Source organism: Scomber japonicus, chromosome 9, assembly GCF_027409825.1.
Source record: "Scomber japonicus isolate fScoJap1 chromosome 9, fScoJap1.pri, whole genome shotgun sequence".
In the NCBI taxonomy this organism is placed as follows: domain Eukaryota; kingdom Metazoa; phylum Chordata; class Actinopteri; order Scombriformes; family Scombridae; genus Scomber; species Scomber japonicus.
In genome coordinates this window covers 30,014,575-30,035,988 of record NC_070586.1, presented here as the reverse complement: position 1 = coordinate 30,035,988, position 21,414 = coordinate 30,014,575, and the positions used below count along the sequence as shown (strand labels likewise).

Genomic DNA, 21,414 nt, shown 5'->3' with positions numbered 1-21,414 from the left:
GGCTCACTGAGAGGAGTAAAAGGTCAGTGAAGATGACTGAGTGATTGAATAAAACTGTCGATCCATATGTCTGTTGCCCTAAACTAGTGAACATGCATTTATTCAAAATTCAACTTTTCTAGGAACATCTACATAAGGGTGGATTCACCTCCTTGTCTCTCTGGGTTGGTTTGAAACACATTAATTGTGCTACCTATCAAAAAATATATGTTATCCATTTCTTTGCTCTCTGTGTCCTAATCATTGACATTTATAGATAGTAGTTGTCAACTGTCTGAAGGTGATCTCATTGTCAAATCCCAAGATGTTGCTGGTGTGCACATAGTTCATTTTTGATGGTTTCAGAGAAAAGACAAGATAAGGCTGATAAACAGATCATGGAGCTGACACATTGTCACTGGCAGTCAATGTAGCACATCCTCCCTCACTAAATACAGTTTAATACTGACAAAATGTTCCTCTGCCCAAACGTCTGCAAAGCAACCTCTTCTTACACCGTCAACATCAAGCAGCACATTTCCATTTCCCCACACTTCTTTAGCTGCACAATTCTTAACTGACATGTGAATCCCACCGATGGCACGTGTGAGGCGGCATCCCCTTTGAGGAGCAGCTTATGTTTGACATTCACTTGCAAAAATGTGCTACTATAAGTCTGGAAGGTATTATCTTAGCAGAATGGCTCGTTTTCACACCTCTCAGAGTCACCCCTGCTGTGGTGTTGATGGAGCAGATTTCATAAATGTACTTCTTCCTAATACAATCCACAGGCATCAGAGGAAATCTTGTTTGACCAAGAATATTACCTCACTCCTAGCCAAATATTAATAGGAATTCACTGGTTCAGTTCCCCTGACTAAAAGTGATTTGGATGCTGATTTCTCCTGATGTCATGTAATTATAGATCACTGTCAATAGCTCTTCATGCAGGACATTTCTCTCTGTGTGCACAAGGGGTTGCTGTTACCACGCATTACAACTCAGACACTGCTGTGCACTCAAAATAGTGTTTTCCAGACTGTTGAATTCAATATGATGAATGTCTGTTCAGAGCAGAAACAGCAAGTATATGAAAAACAAGATATTACAGGTTTCCTTAGCTCCTGGTGATTCAAACATGCTTTTAATCTTCTTCCTCTGCAGTCAGTTGACTGCCCACTTCATAAGGTCCATTAATTTGAATAGCAATAATCTGAGTGTTGCTACCTCCTCAATAGCATCTCCAGATACTGAGAGGTGTTAAATGTTTATCTGCATAAACTCCCCCCACTGTCTGGCAGTGTGGATGTGATGCTGCATTTCAACATCACACTTAAGCTGTTGCTATAATTATCTTTTCAATGAGCGAGTGAGATGAGGAACACAGTCCTGGTTACCCAGTTCCAGGTCATTCCCTGTCCATTTTAAATTAATGATTGAAGAATCATATAATTAACAACCTCCTGAGTATGATCTTGCTCTCTCTTAAATATTCTGAACAAGAAAATTATATTTTAGTTGGCATGACTCTCTATCATCATCATGGTCAGCACTGTGTGTCACTTAGTTGTTAATAACCACCTGATCCTCACATTCCTTTCAGCAAATTCTGGATGGAAAGTAAATAAGTTAAAATATGATGAAAGTCTCATTTTAAGTGAGAGCCTACACCTCATCTCAGAATATATCAAACTTTATGAATTTCTGTCACTAAAATAAATTAATTTTTAGACAGGAGGAAGCCTCCTGTTGAGCAAGATAAACATACCTGAACTTACATTTTATCACAATTGTACAGGCCTGTATAATTAATTCACATAAAACATGACATAACTTATTAACAATTAATACATTAAAACCTTGGGCGAATGCAATTAATTAATTAAATAATAGCTGAATTTACAGCTTATCGGGGCTATGTGAGTGCTTAAAGACGCCCACGCGCCCCTGAGAAAGAGAGAGATGAGGAGAGAGAGAGATGAGGAGAGAGCGAGAGGGGGAGAGAGAGAGGGAGGGAGAGAGAGAGAGAGAGAGAGAGAGAGAGAGAGAGAGATATGTAGAAAGAGGAGTGGGGTGGGTGGGGGGACTGCATGGAGTGGAGGATTGGGCATCAGTCTACTGGCGCTCAAATGGGTTATTGCGCACACAGCAGGCTGAACCAGCAGCGGCTCCAACTATGAACCAAGTGTGAAGGCGTCCTAATTCTGAGCGTCGGACGGAGATCAGGGGTCTGGACCGCTGCGGAAACTTGCCTCTATTTGATTTTCTCCACCAGCCTAAGTGATGCTCAGTATGCGGATCGACTCTGAGGCTGCATGAACTGCGAATTTTCACATCTAGGGCAGTTTAATGTGCTCTTCATCCATTCATTTCAGAAGATTACTCCTTCTCTCACTGGCGATGGGTAAGTCATTATGTTCCTCAAAATATAGTGACACGGTTTCTCTCCCTTTTCAGGCTATTGAGTTGAGAATACAGCTCTCATCAGTTTTTACAGACATATGCTCATTAAACTGGATTTTATTCTTGCACATAACAAAGAGGGCTGCTTTAAAAAAATATATAATAACCATAACAATAACAACTTTACTTGTATAGCACTTTTCAAAACAATATAAAGTGCATTGGAGCAGAATAAAAGCAAAGCAAACAAACAAAACCACTCAAAATCCACCCATAATGACTATAAAATAGGCTTACAGCAGAGTATATATTGAGAACAGGAAAAAGCCTGTCTGTAAGGATGCTGTTAAGGAAGGACGTGAAGGTTGAAACTGATGTAGTGAGTCTAAGTTCCTCTGGTGAGGCGTTCCTTGACTGCAAATGCTCTGTCACCTATAACCTTGATCTAGGAACAGCCAATAGATCCCTGCCAGAGGAGCTCAAACTGCAATTTGGTTCATAAGGGGTGAGGAGTTCAGAGATGTGTTTTTGGAGCAAGACCCCATTTAGCATTGAGAGTAATTTAAATGTAAAAAAAATGAACAGGTTGCCAGAAAAGAGAGGCCAACAGAGGGTCGATGTGATCACATTTAAATGAATTAGTTAAAATCCTCACTGCTGCATTCTGGACCAGCTGCAGAGAGGGAAAAGAACTTTGGCTCCAGCAGAATTACAGTAGTCAAACCCAGACAAGATAAAAGCATGGATAATATTCATATGTTTTAATTAGTGTGTAATCACCTGATAATAAGAATCATTGTGTTTTTGTCACTTAAATTTAACGCTAAAATTAGCCCTTTATAGGGAGCAGATTGTCTTCTATCGAGCCCACCATGTTGCACTGCCATATACAGTACAGTAGCCCAAAATGGACAAACCAAACACTGCATCTAGAGAGGTATTTTCATGTTTTTCGTGAGTTTTGCAGCCGCTACACACTTAAAAGGTGGTGGCACTGCTGGATGCCACTAAATCCTTCAAGATCCTTTAAAATGTAGCATCAGACTCCTATAATAAATTCTTCATGAGACAGGTCTGGTGTTTCACTCATCAGACAATAAGTTGCTCCTCATTACATGACTGAGTGTTTGAAGACAGAAGTTCTCACCTTTACTTATTTAAACTATGTTTGAGCACACATTCTTCTACAACCAGCCATCCTTTTGATTGCCTCTGCCCCACTCTACCCCCAACAGGTTCTGTGATGTTGGACTGGAGGTTATCATGTCTTCTTCTGCATGCAGCTGTTTTGCTGCTGCTCAGCAAGGGGGAGAGGATGTGCCCTGCAAGTTGTCGCTGTGAAGGAAAGATTGTTTATTGCGAATCTGGCATCTTCCAAGACATCCCAGAAAACATCACCACAGGATGCCAAGGTCTGTCCCTGCGTTATAACAACCTGCTGGTTCTGTTGCCATACCAGTTTGCTCATCTAAATCAGCTCATCTGGCTTTACTTGGACCACAATTCAATCAATTCTATAGATGCTCTAGCCTTCCATGGTGTTCGCAGGCTTAAAGAACTGATTCTCAGTTCCAACAAAATAACCTATCTGCACAATAACACATTCAGTGCCATACCAAACCTGCGAAATCTGGACTTATCCTATAATCAGCTGCAATCTCTGCAGCCTGGACATTTTTATGGCCTACGTAAGCTACAAAATCTCCATCTTCGATCTAATGGACTAAAACAGATCCTAGTTCGCACATTTCTGGAATGCCGTAGCCTGGAGTTTCTAGACTTGGGTTATAATCGCCTGCGGAGCCTCACACGCACAACATTTTTAGGGCTGTTCAAGTTGAAAGAGCTTCATTTAGAGCACAATCAATTTTCTAGGATTAATTTCTTCATTTTCCCACGCCTTACCAATCTGCAGGCTCTTTATTTGCAGTGGAACCGCATACGATCCATCAATCAAGGCATGCCCTGGACCTGGCACAAACTACAGAGATTGGACCTTTCGGGGAATGAAATCCAAATGTTGGACCCAGCTGTTTTTCAGTGTATGCCAAACTTACAAATTCTCAACCTTGAATCAAACAAACTCAGTAGTGTGCCTGTGGAAGCTGTGGCAGCCTGGACTTCACTGACAATTATCAGCCTGGCTGGTAATGCCTGGGACTGCAGCCCTAGCATCTGTCCACTCATGGGATGGCTCCAAACCATCAGAGACTCCAAAGACATCAGCATGATATGCAGCAGTCCCAAGTCTGTGCAGGGTGAAAGGGTCGTGGATATAGTGAGGAACCAGTCAACATGTGTGGATGTGGGAAATCCATTCTCAACCACTGCTTTCATTATTCTGACTAAAACCCCAGTTGTGAACATCACAACTCACCCCTCTCCACGTGGCGTTACGGAGCTGGCTCGTACTGAGTCACCTGTACAGAGATTAACGCCCTCACCTGTCCGCCCTAGCTGGAAAGAGAGAAAGACAACAGAGTCCACTACCCTGAGCACCACATCACCCATCTCCCCAGAAGCCCCTACATCGTTTATCCCAGAGATACCGTTTGAACATATGGCTTTCCATAAAATCATTGCAGGCAGCGTAGCCCTGTTTCTGTCAGTGTCATTGATCCTCTTGGTTATTTATGTCTCATGGAGACGCTACCCCAACACCATGAGGCAGCTGCAGCAGCACTCAGTCAACCATAAGCGCAGGAAAAAGGCTCGGAAGCAGGAGCAGGACCTGAACTCTCAGTTGCAAGAATACTATCTGAGCTACCACTCAAACTCAGAGACAATGGACTCCCTGGTGAATGAGACAAGGCCGTGCACGTGCACCATATCAGGGTCGATAGAATGTGAGGTCTGAGTTGCTCACCCCACCTTAAGAGAATAAAAGTGCAGTCACTGAGCAGAAGTAAATGTTTTTTCCCCCCCATGAGATTAAGAGGTTGTATCTCTAATTTGAGATGATAGATTCTGCAGCACTAAAGAAAATACTTGGGGGCATATTACAATATAATTATGTGCACAGAAGAGAAGACTGGAATGGAGAGATATATTTGGAGAGAGCTAATTATCGCCCTGACTGACAGGAGAACGGTGGCAGGGTCAGACAGGTTAGCTGTATATGATCTAACAAAACCAGTGGACCTCTGCTACAGTAGAAACTCTGCAGAGAGAGAGTGACCTTATTCTTAGTCAGACTATATCGCCATAAGACATATGAACCAACCAAGCCACTTTCTACTTGCTAGTTTGGATTTTTTTTTATTATGTAGCTTGTAAAGCATTTAGGGTGTATGTGAGCATCTTTTTGTGTATGCTTGTGTCTGAGTGTGTATGTGTGTGTGTGTGTGTGTGTGTGTGTGTGAATTGATAGTCCAATTTCCTGGCTTCTGGTTGGAAGAGTTACAGTGTTGCACCTTATTCTCACAGATGCTATTTGTGCAGTTAATACTATTTTGCATTTGGCATACTAGTGCAACAATTAGAGGTAGCATTTCCACATAAAATGGGGGAACAATCATACAGAGAGCATCCTGATATTTTTGCATGATTTCATTGTCCTTACTTGCGATGCTTCTCTCTCTAATCAAATCATCAGTTCTTTGTGATGATTAAGTTGCATTTCAGTTCACTGCAGGCTCAAGCTGTACAAGCTGATGATATTTAAAACTCACAGTTCCAATCTCAGGACTGATATTTTTGAGCTGTAAAAAAAAAAAAACAGTCAGGTCTGATGGAGGCCTTGATGTGTCAAAGTAACCATGTTGATTTTCATAACAAATTTTGTATTGACTATTCCTATCATTATGATCATGCATTGTTTGTGTAAAGACGTAACAATATGGGTACTAGGCATTCTATGTGATAATTACTATAATTAAAAGAAACACTGACAATTGATGAAAAATTGTGTGCCGATGAGAGTATTGATGAGTTATCTGGCACAACGTGGAGAAAAAAAAAATCTTCTCTCAAAAATCCATTCATTCATTGTGCGGTCTCATACATTTGAGTCGATCTGCTGCTGCACGCAAGAGGAGCTGACATACTTTCCATCATGTGTCTTATTTTCTTTCTTCTATCATCTCCTGACACTACAGTATTGACATCTGTATTGATTGTATCTGGGTTACACTTCTCAAACTCAGGGTCTCAGAGACCATGTCAGTCCCTGGCACATTACTGAGCCAGTGTAGAAATAAGCTGTTCTAGACTCTCAGTTTCTCTCATAAACAGGTTTGCTTTTAGTCTAAGTGGAGCCCAAATAGGCAATGGCATTGTTGGCTCGTCTGTGAGACAAAAAGACATTCCAGTCCCTGAAACCAAAAACAGATTAAGGATCTCTGGTTTATATAACCACCTTTGTCAGTTTGGAAATATTGCTATTGCTGTGTGCTGTGAAAGGAAAGCGAGAATAGAGGCAGGCTTCTGAGGGACAGTGGGTGTTACGGGTCAAGGCAGTTATGCTTTTAAGACGATATCACCCACCTTGATCTGTCTTCTTCACATCTCCACTCCTTCCTCTCCTTCCTCCCCTCCCTCCCTCCATCGTTTTTCTTTTTTTTCCTTTTTTTCCATCTGCTTGCTCACTCTGAGAAGAGAAAATTAACCTGCACCGCGGGGATATACAGTATGTGTGTGTGTTAAGCCAGACAGGATTAGGTAGCGATGGTGCTAACATGTAAGAGGTGTCTTTTCCTGTGTGAGACTCAACTGAAAAACAATAATCCGCTATTTAATTCAATACAGTCCCTCCCCCACCCCCCCAGACATTTATACCACAGCTGTTAATCGTCTTATCAGGCCTCTTGTAAATAGACGTTTGATTCCTTCTCCAGTTAACAGTCATTAGCATGTTCACACATCTTCATGTTAAGTGTGTATAAAGTTTCTGGTCGGTCAAAGGTTGTTTTGATAAGGATTTATGATCCTCCATAATTCACTTTCTAAACATGACTCAGGGTTTCTTTACCCTCCATGCAGGCAAGGAGGCACGCTGCCATCAGAATTTATATCCATGTATTTAGTTTCCAGCACTTGCATACATGATGAATTTCTTTTCGAGGGCCAATGGGAAAATCAGCAAGGCCATACAAAAAATGTAATATGAACAGTAGAAATGATTTGTTGATCCAATTCTGGCAGATATTGTAATTAGTGTTTGATTTGTCATATTTTGACTGATGAAAAACTATTCCCCCGCATTTTCAAATCTTTTGGTTGTGTGTAGCTAATAAAAGAATGCTGATTAGAGAGCTGTGGTCTGCATCTTGCAGATCATTATTGGGGATATTTGTTTGGATGAAAAATTGTGGGAGTGCAAAGTATTGACTGAGTACAACAATGCACACACAAATAGAAGCGCTCTCTACTGGAAAAAATATAGCCTGTACGCTCAACGATTCCAGAAATGAAAAAAAAAAAAAAATCTCTTTGAGTTTCATTGAGGCACCTTTTGCCAGAACGTTCTCCAGGTAGATGAGTGAGGTCAGAAACTGTTCAAAACATGCCTGTAAACATCCATAAATATGGTATGTTTTCTCTGTGCTTTCTGTAAACACTCAGTGTGAGGGGTAACTTGCTCAGCCCTCACTGGCAGGCATGAAATTGTGATTTACATCTCACATTGGGGATCTTTTCAAAGTTAACATGTGTGCAATGTTGTGTTCATCCTTGCCAAAGGTTATAAAGCAATGATTTTAAAATGTGGGCACATTAAATCCAAAGCAGCACTCTTCATATTTAATAACTACTGCTTTGGATTTTATTGTCAATACCTCAAATGCATGTTTTCTTATCCGACGGCCTGATTTCTATTTATGAGCTAAAAAAAAACTAGTTTGACATTTGGGGAAGAACCCTTGTTTTCTTTTTTGCTGTGCGTTGCTATGGGAAGATAAATCCCACTTCAGTGTTTGTATGGTAAATATAAGGCCATATAGCTAGCAGCTGGTTAGCTTAGCTTAGCATAAAGACTGTAAAAAACAATGCAAACAGGTAGCCTGACTCTGTCCTAAGGTAACACCCACCAACACCTCTAAAGCTCACTAATTAAAACATTATATGATTTGTTTAATCTGCACAGAAATATGTACAAAACTGTAAAAAAAGAAAAAAAAAAAGAAAAAAAAAAGATAATTTTGCCGGAGGTTATGTGTCAAACTATTTCTCAGTAAAATGCTCACTGCTTTCTTGAGCATACTGAATTATTGCACCCACTACTGCTCCAACCTACCATCCACTGGAAGGGATTTCTTCAAGGATGATTGAGCCAGAGAAGTCCTAAATTGGACAAAATGAGCTCACTAGACAGACGAGTGTGCCTATTTCTTCTTTCTTTCTTTCCTTCCTTTTTTCTGTCTTTCTGTCTTTCTTTCTTTCTTTCTTTCTTTCTTTCTTTCTTCTAGTGGCACCACATCCACTCATATGAATTAAAAGAGTCAAACATGTACTACCTTTAAGCTACCTAGTCAAAATAATGAGTTCCAGGCTGTTAAATTCAAATGATTAATGTCAGCTGAAAATAGAATCAGCGAAGTATGAAAGTATTCAAAGACAGTGTTGTCACAATTTGGGAGAAAAACTTTCCCTGTCTCCTGCACTCCAAAACAGTTTTTCTTTTGTTACTTCATCTTTTGTGAACTGCATGTCACCTGTAAAATTCATTTGAATACTAATGCTTTGCAGCTTTTGTTGCATGTCCCAGTTGACCCCCAGAGGAGGAAAGGTTTTTGCTAATTTCCTCTTTATTGTTCATGTCAAAGTGGTGTCAGTTAGAAAGACTTCTAGGCAAATGCCATTGTTCTAACAGGATGACATTAGAGTGTCACCACAAAGAATGCTGAAAGGAGATGAGTTTGTGACATAAAATATTCTCTCACTTTCATCTCCCTAATTCATAACTCACTTCAATTTTTTAACTGTGTGCTTAATGAGAAAGCAAGAATTTACATTGTCTCCGCAAAAGGTGGGAGGTAGACATTTCTGTCAATATACTCATTGTGTCTGGTCAGTCTGTGTATCATCTTTACGTCAGTGATTTGAGTTCCTGTAAAGAATCCTTATTCAAGTTTGTCACAATAAAATATCTTTCTGTTAAGATCCTTTCTGCAGTGCTGTTTGATATTCCAGGAGCCAGAACTGGAAGGCTGCTCCAAAACGTCTAGTATAATATACTGTATTACAATTTATGAGTTACTGTCTCATCCATAATAAGTGATCCCAGAGCAGCATGGGTTTACTTAATATCAGGAAATCATTTGCAGCAGAAACCCAGTTAACAGCTTGACCTTTTCAGCTGAAATTGTGTTTTCTTGTGACAAAGTGTCTCTTGCATATTTAGAGCTGAAAGCAACATTTCATATCTTGTAATTATCGAGTCTCAAACACATGCTGGACATGCAGACTACATGATGTAACCATAACACAGTACTTTCTTTTGAGATGTTACCTCATAGTTTCATAGTTTCTTTGATTTATTTCCCCCGATTCCTCAACAGCTCCGCTTTCCACACCTGGGAAATCAACCAAAAGCCAACAACAATTAAATGTATAAGATTCATATTGTTGCTCCCAAGTAATAAAACATCACTATGGTACCTATAATAAAGACACTGTGACAATGTCCACGGAGAATCCACTTTAGAGGTAGGAAAGGAAAATGATTCAGTCGTGCGAAAGAAAGAAACTTCATCTCCGTGGTAACTTCGCACACATACACCGCACCCACAACCCAAACTCTGCTTCAAAAGACAATCTTCAGAGCTGACAGCTGCCTGTGTGACCGGCAGATAAGCTGACTTGACAAAACTAGAGCAAAAAAAAGGAGAAAAAAACAATCTTAAATAAAATATGTCAAAAAAGGTACACATCCTGTCCATCTTTCCATTGTCATCTCTGTTATTTTAAATCAAAGTGAATTTAAACAAACTGCATTCTAATTAATTGCTAATTATTGATTAGGGATTGCATATTCAGATTATGGTAAAAACACAATAATCTTACTTCCAAATATTTTTTATTTAAATTTACTGCAACCAACAACAGAACCATAAACACTGCCATTGTAAATTACTGTAAAATATTGCTACTATTAAGTTTTCTCTGCATTGGGACTCCTTTTGACAGAAGTCCCTCAGGCTCATTGCTGTGAGCGTCTCTGCTACCGCATGAATGATGGCAGCATTAGAGCAGCAGAGGCAAACAGGGCCGCAGTGCTCTGAAACATCCTAATAAAGATAAAAAGTGCCAAACCCATGTTTATTACCACTGAGACTCTGCAGTGAAGGTTGTTAAAGGGCAGAAAAAACAAGTTTCATAGAATGAACGGTGTGGGGGATCACTGCTGGATTACAGAGGTTTGACTGCCTTTAACAAATTGAACCTTATGGCAGTTTGGATTTCCTCAGGCCTCCCTCTGACTCCTGTGCAGCAAATTCTTCTTCAGTTTGTAAAGCGGTATAAAAGAATCTATCGAAGTCTGCTGGCAACCACGAGACTGTGACAACAGCAGCATCATCTGGCACAGACAGCATTGTGGTATAAGTAATAAAACCACATTAACAGCAGCGCTTCTTTGCTAATTAGAGCAAATGGAAAGTAATGCCATTGTAATGCTGTTTTATCATTTGACATATTTTTGGCTTGAACATTAAAGTATACAAAATTGCATTTAATTTAAGCATAGTATACTCCCATGTCCGTTCATGATTAATGCACTTAAAGTGTGCTAATTTCTACTATGAACCTAATGCTTTAATTATATATAATTAGAAATGATATATTATTAAAATATATTAAAATACACTTCAGTGCACTTGACTGTGTTACTTTGAGACAATTTGTAATGAAGCGTGCTTACATCTTTTTGTTCTGATGCTGTGCGTACTGTGTATAGACTTAAAGTGATGGTTCGGCGTAATTTCGATCTAGTGTCATATGCACCATGAGGTCTATCTAATCACCACCTCAGCCGTTCATTTTCATTTGGTCGGAAAATAGTGGAGTTAGAGCCATCTGCCTGGATTGTTATCAAACTTCTACAGTTGTACAAATAGGGTCTTTACTCCTAAATTGATGCATTGGAAAGTTTATAAGTACACCAGGAGTTTATTAAAATAAACACTTACCTGATGGCTTTTACTCTGCTGTTACTGCTAAAGCTGGAAACATCATCAAAATATCGCACAATCACACACAGATCTTTATATGTGCTGTGCGGGGGTGTCTCGCGAGATCACACGGTATTTCAGTGATGGCGTGATATTTTGACAATGCATTATTAGTGGGGTCATTTACAAGATACACTGGTGGTCCCGTTAGCACCTGTACTAAGCCATTCAGCTGATGGCTCTAACTCCACTATTTTCCGACCAAATGAAAATAAACAGCTGAAGTGCTGATTAGATAGACCTCATGGTGCATATGACACTAGGTCGAAATTACGCCGAACCATCACTTTAAAGTACATTTTCTTTCACTTTGACTAAAAATGTGCAATTAATATATAAGAAATATTTATTATATAATTCAAATCAGAAATGTATCCTGAGAACTTAAGTGTAGTGTAGTATATTCTAAATTGGACTGCTCTTATATCATTAATATAGTAAGTAATAGTCAAAAATAGCACCATGTAAGTACAGTACAGAAATCATACCACATTTTTTGATTACAATCTTTTTTACATACTTTGGATATTTTAATAACACGACTGAAAAAGTGTTTTATGTAGATTTAAGTTTTATTTCCAGTATTTGTAAAGTAAGTACAACAAAGTGCATTTAAAAACACTTAATTACTTCTAATGGTGTCTCAGTTTATCACTGCTAAGTCCACTCTTGTATACCTTAGGTTGTTTTTAATAAATAGCATTAATTAACTAAGTAATGGTATATTTTAAGAATATACCATCACATTCAACATGTATTTTTGTACTAATTCAAAGTATATTTCAAGTGTGTCTAAAGTGTTTTACATACTTTGTTTTAATGATCAGATAATAAAATAAAACACTTTTATCAACATGAATTAACAGTCAAACAATCCTTACCATGCTATGAGCGTAAAGCTTTTCAAAAAAAGAAACCCTACTGATGTCTATGAGAACTTTCCTTTAATTGTATATTCCTTTGAGATAGTCAGTGCAAGCTTTTTACTCCATCTCTAATCTCATGAAGTATAAAGTGCCCCTTCCGTAAAAACCACCAGAAGTGTCCTTGGACACGAAGTACAATTTGTAAGCTAACATCTACTCCATTAAGAGCTTCCTCCTCAACCCAACTTGTGTGCACTATTCATCGAACAGACTCAAATCCCTGATATACTGTTACAATATGCCATTTGTGTGAATAGTTTTTCATATTGGACAATAAAGTATGGACATTTCTCAGAATTTTGAAGCTACAATTGAAGACACTAAATTTTAAAAACAATTGAAAACAATGTGATGTCCGAGGCTGAATTCCAGTACAACTTAATAATGTGCTCTCAGTGTTTCTGTCTTGAATTTGTCTATCACACTAAGCATTCCTATGAAGCTGGATTGATTTAGCAGTCATGACTCCATCCTCCACTGCTGAACAGATGAAATAGGAATCACAGTGTGATGTAGGCTTCAGTGGTACTGATCAAATATATTGCACATTTTGGGCCACGGGACAGTAAAAATCTCATTTGTTGACAAATCATTTGAGTTGACAAACAGTGCAATCTCATATTTATACGACTGAAGTCCTTTAGGTGTGACGGTCCGCAGACTCCCAATCATCATGAATCACAACAATTGTTGTTACAGACCCGCCTCCTCATGGCTGGAATAAATAGCCAGTTCTTGTTGCTTTTAGGCTTTGTCTGTAGGAGCGGGACGTGCTTCAAATATCTATCTTTTTAAAAGCCTCATATGAGGATGGATATTTTATTGAGAGTGTCTGTTGTGGTTTGATAACAGTGATTATTTCCTGTATGTTTCAAAACATCAAGTCACAAAGAGGAATGCTGCTCGTACTTTATGTCATCCACAAAATATTTTCTCCACAATTCAATACTATATTCTCATCCACTTCAGTAACACATTAATCAGCTGGAGTAACGATTGCTCTGTATTTCCACAGCCTAATCTATAACTCACATTCATTTATGAATAAGGGTTTGACTATAAAATGTATTTGGTATTGTGCTTCCCCAAGACAGAAGTAAGCTTCTGCAGATCATCATGAGTGTGGTGATTACTGTGGCTATAAATAGTGAATTAATTAATTAGCAGCTAGCTGATGAGAATTTCTCTTTATCGACTTCACTGCCCTGATTGCTCTTGAAATACCATTCATTACTGTTGGGTATCTGTTGAATCATTTTATTTGGCTACAATTTGCATGATCTCCATTTTAATATCTTATGCAATATGTAAATATTTCTATTAAAATACGCTGTAATATTCATGCACTCCATTCTTACTGTGGTCATCACTGTAATGTTATGATAATTTGTGTAGTCATGTGCAAATTGTTATGCCTGTTTGGACAAAATAAAAAAAGACATTTAAATATTTTAAACAGGTTTTACTTATTTATTGGTGCTTCTCTCTGTTTGTATGTTTAAATCAATGAATGCAAGCATCAAAAATGTAAGCATGCGTGCCAGCCTTAAAAAAAAAAAAAAGCAATGTCAGTTAAAAAAAGTGTATATGGGCCTTGTTGTCCTGGTTGAAATATATATGTTCGACATGTCTGTGCCACTAAAGTCTGTACAACTACTTAGGAGTTGCTGGAAGTTGTAGAAAATGTCACACTAACTTGTTAACATGCTGTTGTCTGCACATGACATCCAGGATGTGCATTTGAATTGCAAAACCAGCATACAAGAAAATAAAACATGCTCATATGACAGATTCATATATTAGCAACTGCACTGATTTACATATTTATATTTATATTTATTATACAGTATAAAGTCCCTGTTGGTTATAAGGCATCAACAAATCCACACAAATACCAAATCCACAAATGCATTAGTCCTTCTCTTAATTTTGTCTGACTTCCCTAGCCAGAAGTAAATCTAATAAAGTAGTCTTTCTTTAAAACAGCACTACAGTTGTCATCAAACATTTCTTAAACTGGAGAAAGAGCATATTTGTTGGGAACTTTTTTCCACAGCAGGTGATCTAGTGACTATTTCTGGCTGCAAGGTGATATTGACTCAAAATAATCAAAGTAAATGAAGGAATGCAGTGCAACAGTGTGACTCATTGATGTGTTTTGGAACTATGAACAATAGACATCAATGACACACAGGTATAATCTATATGACGTTTCGATCACACAGACAGTAGGATGTAGGATGTTGGGAATAAAAAACAGTGAACATCAACACTTTTCCTTTAAACCTTGCATTTATACAAGTCTCAATATGCACAAAAAATAAAGCTTAAAACATAAGTTTTCATACTAAATGATATAAATGACACCCATGTATTATTTCCACAAATTATGAAATTTTGCCTAGCAGACTAATGTTTACTGCACCCTAACAAAACATCCATATTAGAAAACCCTATGCAAAGATTTATCATTAAGATAGCTCGTGTAATACTAGGCACATTCAAACAATTCAACCAGACAACTCTATACGTCTATAACCTTATCAAATCCCCTCTGCTTGTTTGCGCGGTGAGTCATTAAAACACTCATTAAAACGTCTTGATGAGGACTGACCCATTCAACTGCTCAAGCATGCAGTACCTTATCACACTTCCACCCTCTGGATATTGAACTACTAGCAACATTTCAGCTGGAATATAACAAATAAGACCATATGCTCTTCCATTTATCTTAACTCATGACCAAAATCCAAGACACAGAAAGTATTTTAAACTGGCCAGAAAGAGTATTAGCTCTGAATGAAGATTTTTTTTCTATTTTTAGTATTTGAATGTAAAAAGCTGTAAATGTATAAATTCATGCACTGTTTTAAGAAAGATGGTTGTTTTCACTTTTTTTGTGACTGCAATTTATCTTTATACATCATGGTACTATTTTGTTAATGGTATGAGGAGTTTTGAGAATAGAGAAGAAGCACATTTGAGTGTGCACTTGCAAAGTAACACACAGTTAGGTTGTTTGTCTCCTACTCTCAAAGCCTGCATCAGTGTTCCCGACAATTTATCTGGAAAAATGGAGAGAAACTGCACAGACTGTCTGGTACTGCCCACCTAATCCTTATTGAACTGTGTGATTTCCGGGCATTTGTGTGTTTTAAGTGGAGTAAAGGAGGGAGCGTCTGTGGCAAGAGTTCACAGTTCAGTAAAACCACAAATGAGAAGAGTATTAGAGTATTTCTGTCAAAACTCTTTTTTTCTTGCAAGTTCAAATGGGCAGCTCAATTCACAGCGAGCAATCAGCCCACACCACCCATTCATCTCTATAGACGTGTGGGTGTGTGGGGGAGAGAGCTAAAGAGAGAGAGATCGTTTTAGACCTTCACTGTATTATGTGAGGTCATTCTCTAATGTCTTCTGGCCTGTTCTTGCTTCCTAATGGGCTGGTTTATGATTTGTTCTTTGATTTAAAGTTAGGTTTAGTTTAAGGTTTAGGTTAATAACAAGTTAAAGCCGCTGTAATCAAAGTATTAATATCAACAATGGATCAAATGAGTGTGTAATGTGAAAGGTGTTGCTCATAATGAGAACCCCACAGGGAGTTATTATCTGACTCTGCAGCCTTTCTGCTCTCAATGTTTTGCTTTTACAACCAGCAATTTTACAGCTCTGACTACTCACTGCTCTCATCATGCTACACCACCTGCGCGGCACCAAACAGCTTATAGAAGTTATGGGGACTGCCCATTGGTCCGAAGGCCCATTATTTCGAAACCCCGATAGTTTGAAAAATGTCCCATTGGACCGAAAGCCCATTAGTACGACAGCCCGTTATCCCGCCCATTGCTTTGAAGGCCCATTGCTCCGAAAATACACACTCTGGAGTTTTTGGAGTTCAGTGACTGCCAGCCCTGTCCATGTATTATTTATGGTTAGGCATTCTGATTAAGCTACCTCTGTTGTCTTTTGGGTACCCTAACCCAAAAGAGTTGGTATGCACTAAATGCACTAAAAAGCAAGCATTTTGTAAACGGTATTTTCTCGTTTGCGCATCAAAATACACTAAAATATTAAATGTAAAAGAAAACTCCAGGGAGAGTGTGTATTTTCAGAGCAATGGGTGCTCGGAGAAGTGGGGTTTTGTTTTTGGGATAACAGGCGGGCAAACTAATGGGCTCTCGGTCCCACGTTTTTCAAACTATTGTGATATTGGAATAATCAGCCGTCTGACACGAAAGTTAGCAAAGAGTCAGTTGACACAGCGGAGGTTGAGCCACTAGAGTTGATAACCAAAATAGAGCTAGAGGTGCCAGGAAGACACAAACAACTTCAAATTAATGCTAATGTTTTTACAAGCCTATGTTGGAAGGAACAGTTTGGCATTTTTTGAAGTATGATTAAGAGAGTTACATGAAACAGTCACTCTGATGTCTGTTTGCTGCTAGACTAAAGCTAGTGGCCAGTTAACCTAGCTTAGCATAACAACTAGAAACAGCTAGGCTAGCCCTGACTAAAGGAAACTAAATCCACCTGCCAGGAGCTCACTAATTTACACATTATATCTTGTTTGTATAGTCCATACAAAAAACTAAATGTAAAAATGAGAAGTTGTGGTTTTACGAGAATTTGTGTGCCAAAATATTTCTTGGATGGGTACAGTAACTTCCTGGAGATGTTATCATCATGAGATTGCTAGCTGAGACTCCAGGTCAGTGCACCTGGTAAAGAAAAGTCCTGCACATAACCCCCCATAAAACCACAAATGGTTATTGTGAAAGAGAATCTGTGTCTTTCCCAAAATGTTGAGCTCTTCCTTTAAATGCACAATATGTCATTTCTGGTGCTGGGAGTTTCTCAATCGAAACAAAAACAAAAGACAGAGTTTGATGACATTATGAAGTAGCATGGGATCATGGGAGTTGTTGGCATCATTGTTAAACAACCAGCTTCTCCCAGCTAGGATTTCTTCAGCACTCATTGTTCAGGAGGCATTTCCAGGGAGCTGAATTATCCACAGTGGTATCCTCCTCTCCAAACAAACAGACCTGCTGAAACCAGTAAAAGAGTGAATAGTTAAACTAAGTTAAGTTAAGTTAATGTTTCATGTTAAAAATCTGTGTTTCTCCAACAATGTTCAGAGGAAACAAGACGTAAGGAGGGGCTACAGGCAGGCTGCTAATGTATAATCAGCTTGTTTCTTTGATAACTTAAGATCCGGATATTGAGGAGGTTTTAACTGGGAGCTGAATTATCCACAGAGGTCTCCTACTGTCTAAAGAAACAGATCTGCTGATTAAAACCACTACAAATACTGAAGTAGTTTCATGTAAAATAATCAGTGTTTGTCCAAGTCTTCTTCAGTGACGTGTGCTCAGCTTGTTTCTCACATAACTCAAGATCCAGATGTCCAATGACTAATATCCTTCTTTAGTTTAAAACATACACTTGAAAATGACCAAGATCTAAAATGTCTATATTAAAAATGTGGCTTGAACTGAATAAGAGTCTATTCATGACAGTTTCTGGTGGACAATCACAATCCCAACATATTATCTTTGGTAGACGCCATTGTGGCGGACAACCACAACCCCAGGGCATGCTTGGTAGAGGGGGCTTGACAGAGGACCAAATGAAATGGACCATTACCTGATTAAAATGATGGATATCTCTGGGTTTTGAAAATTGCTGGAAACACTTGTAATAATGTAAGTACACAACGCAACAAAATATCTAACATAGGTCTAGTTGTTCTGTGGCCTTTTTAATGCGGAATAGTCATATAGATATTTTAGCTTTGGGGCTCAGGTTCACATTTAAAGTTATGGCCAGGATTACTTTTACTTTAGGGCTACTTTAGGGCTACGTGATAAGAGATGGTTAAGTTGGAAAGCAGCAGTCGGGGAATAACAAAAGTGGATGGAGTGTCCTCTCAAAGTGCTTGTGTAATTGCTTTGTGAGAGTGTTATGCTTTTATTACTGCCCCGCATTGACCAAGTTCACCAATTTGCAGCTCTGACAGAGAACAAGGACAAACAACATCAAAAGTATGCAAATTCTTCTCTACAAACTATTTTTGTTGTTTTGATGAAAATTGCCATTACTCTATGAATTATTATGTGGCTTTCAAGCAGAGCCAAGCATGTGTGTGAATCCATTCAACTGGGCATCAATTCTGCAGAAATAATTTCCTTTCCCAATGAATGTGTGCTCCTTTTTATTGACTGAGGATACAACAGACAATAAAGCATAACATCATGCTCATTTTCATCAGGCAAGAATAGTTCCCTTGATTTGTAATTGTAGTCAGCGTTAAATTACATTATTATATCACAATTCCCCAATGTGTGTGGGAAATATTAGCCATCGTAGTAGAAGAGAGGAGTAGAGAGATCTGAAGTTCTTTATCAGAGAATACAGTTTCCATCCCACTCCTGCAAGCGAGGCTTAGGGGACGGTACTCCATGGACTCTCTCTGTGTGCCAGACTTCACTGGGTTTAGTACAAGAAGCACAACTTATTGGATTATGGGGTCCAGCGTCTATGCTCATATTGCTGGAGGCTGTGTGTGTGCATGTGTGCGTGTATGTGTGTGTGTGTGTGTGTGTGTGTGTGTGTGTGTGTGTGTGTGTGTGTGTGTGTGTGTGTGTGTGTGTGTGTGTGTATGTGTGTGTATGTGTGTGTATGTGTGTGTGTGTGTGTGCAAGAGAGAGGATATGTGTGGGTTTTGTCCTGCTGTGTCCAGCATCATTCAAGCATGCTTTCATGGTAGATGGGCTCTTTCCTTAGTGGGTTACTTACTGAGATAAAGAATCGCAGAAGCTGTTAGGAATCCTTGCATTTGCCTCTTTATTATTTATTCTGCAGCATGGCACATGTACAGTAAAGCATGCGGGCAGGAGCTGCCCAAACTGTGCTCTGCTTGGAGACAAGAAGTAATCCTACCGGTTTCACTGTACAACAAGACAACAGAATTCAATGATGACTGGCAACACTTAGGCCGATGCTACTTCTGCGCTCATTATTGCACGCTCTAACTAACACCACCCAGGCAGTGCAGTACATCATTACCATGGACAGGACATTGGTGAATAATGACTGATTGTTGTAAAGGAGACAAAAAAATCAATTTTACTGTCAGAGTAGACGTTTAATAATTGCAGAGATTCAGGGGTTCATGGATATACTGTGTGGTCTGGAGTGTGTTGGCTGTATTTTGATCACGTTTCTCTTTGAGGGTCTGAGTGACTGCCTCCCTCTGGCAGAAGCGCCATCCTTGTCCCAGTGGCGTTCCACCTTAAAAAGACGAATATATGTGCCTAACTGGCTCACTGACATTGACACACCGTGACTCACGCTGTTGTGCTATTTCAGTAAGGCTGCTGGCAAACCCTACCTTTCTGTAGCCTCTCCCCTCCCTGCTTTGGTCATTTGTTTGCCTCCCCTGCTAGGCTGTTTACTTGTAATTTGGACATCTGTCAAGGTGGTTTGTTTGCTACCCTGTGGTGTGATTAGGCTACCTTTGCCAAATCTGGTAGGATAGATGTTGGATATCACAAGTTTATAGCCAAGACAAGACAAATCTGGATTTTGGCCACCTCTCATCTACCAAGTTTAGTAAGATAATTAGGAAATCATTGGGTGAAATAAAGGGTGTGTGCAACAAGTTCAGCAGATTGAGGTCAGTGATCACAAATGTGTTCATCATGCTTGTTCACACTCTCTTTCCTGCAGAGGTGGTCTTGTGCAGTGTCCCAATACTGTCTTTTTGGACCCGCCTTGTCCTATCACACAGTCTGTTCGGTGCAGCGCTCCGGTGCCAAAACCTCCTCTTACACCACAGGGAGGGAGCCGGGCAATTAACCACCTGCTGGTAAAGCAGCCGTACCACACAACCTCACACGCGCCCTGACATTTGCAGGATCACTCCAGAACACACTCACATACAGATTTATTGATGCGGTGTCACTCATTCACCCTGCATGAAGCGCAGGTATACAGCTTGCACACACACAGCATGCAAAAACAAGAAAAGGGAGTAGTTCTGGTTTCAAATTTGCTCTCTGATCATGTTTCAGACTGAGCGTTACTAATTTGTTCATCTGCTTAATGAACATTAATGGCAGGATCGCATTAACCCAGCACTTAAGTTTCCTAATGGCTAACGTCATGCTCCGCGCTCACATCACATAGCCTACTGTACACACTCACACAATCGATACTGAATAATTTCACCACCCCATCCAACTTCAATGAAAATGTCATTCATTTTTGGATCATCGGCCACAGTGAGCTTTGGTACTTTAAAACAGATTATATAAATTACAACAACCACTCATCTGGAGCTGTTTATCTGCAAATCAAAATTCTCCAGTTTTAGTAAATCATTCATAGCTGATGAGAAGTGGTGCCATTGTTAGCAGGTTCACATAACTCAGACAATTTGTGCTTCCACTGATTAGTTTAATCATCTAATAAAAGCTTTATTTACAACGTGAGCACTGCAGCAGTTGCACTGCAGTTTGCATCTTTGTCACTCTTTGTCACTGAGGCACAAATCAACATACCTTTCATTGAGCACTGCCTGTATGTAACCAACGACAATGACAGGTGTGTCAGGAGGGTGTGACAGGGAAGGGCTGAGATAAATTTAACAAACCACACTTACATCATTGTTTAGTTATTCTGAAGATTACATACTACATACAAAATCTCAGTATTTCAAAAAAAAGAAATCTTACATGTACAACTGCTGTCTAGCAAACAAGAAGCCATTATGTTTTGGCACAATTCCACACAGGAGGTAATGATTAACAAATTATTATCATAGGAAAAAAAATTGGCAGCTGCTAGATATGTTGACCAGCATGTTTACCAGTGCAGCAACATAGTGGTTGAACCTGAAGCGGCAGGTAATCATTAATCTCTGTCAGCAGCCACTGTAC

At 39.2% G+C, this 21,414-nt stretch overlaps 1 protein-coding gene across 1 annotated transcript; it reads left to right on the top strand.

Annotated features, from left to right (window-relative positions):
* The first annotated feature begins 2,379 nt into the window (after positions 1 to 2,379).
* On the top strand, positions 2,380 to 5,239 carry lrrtm4l2 (leucine rich repeat transmembrane neuronal 4 like 2). Its single transcript, XM_053325578.1, has 3 exons — positions 2,380 to 2,383; positions 3,618 to 4,687; positions 4,784 to 5,239. Exons 1-3 carry the CDS (start codon positions 2,380 to 2,382, stop codon positions 5,237 to 5,239), a joined length of 1,530 nt encoding a protein of 509 aa, XP_053181553.1.
* Positions 5,240 to 21,414: the final 16,175 nt, after the last annotated feature.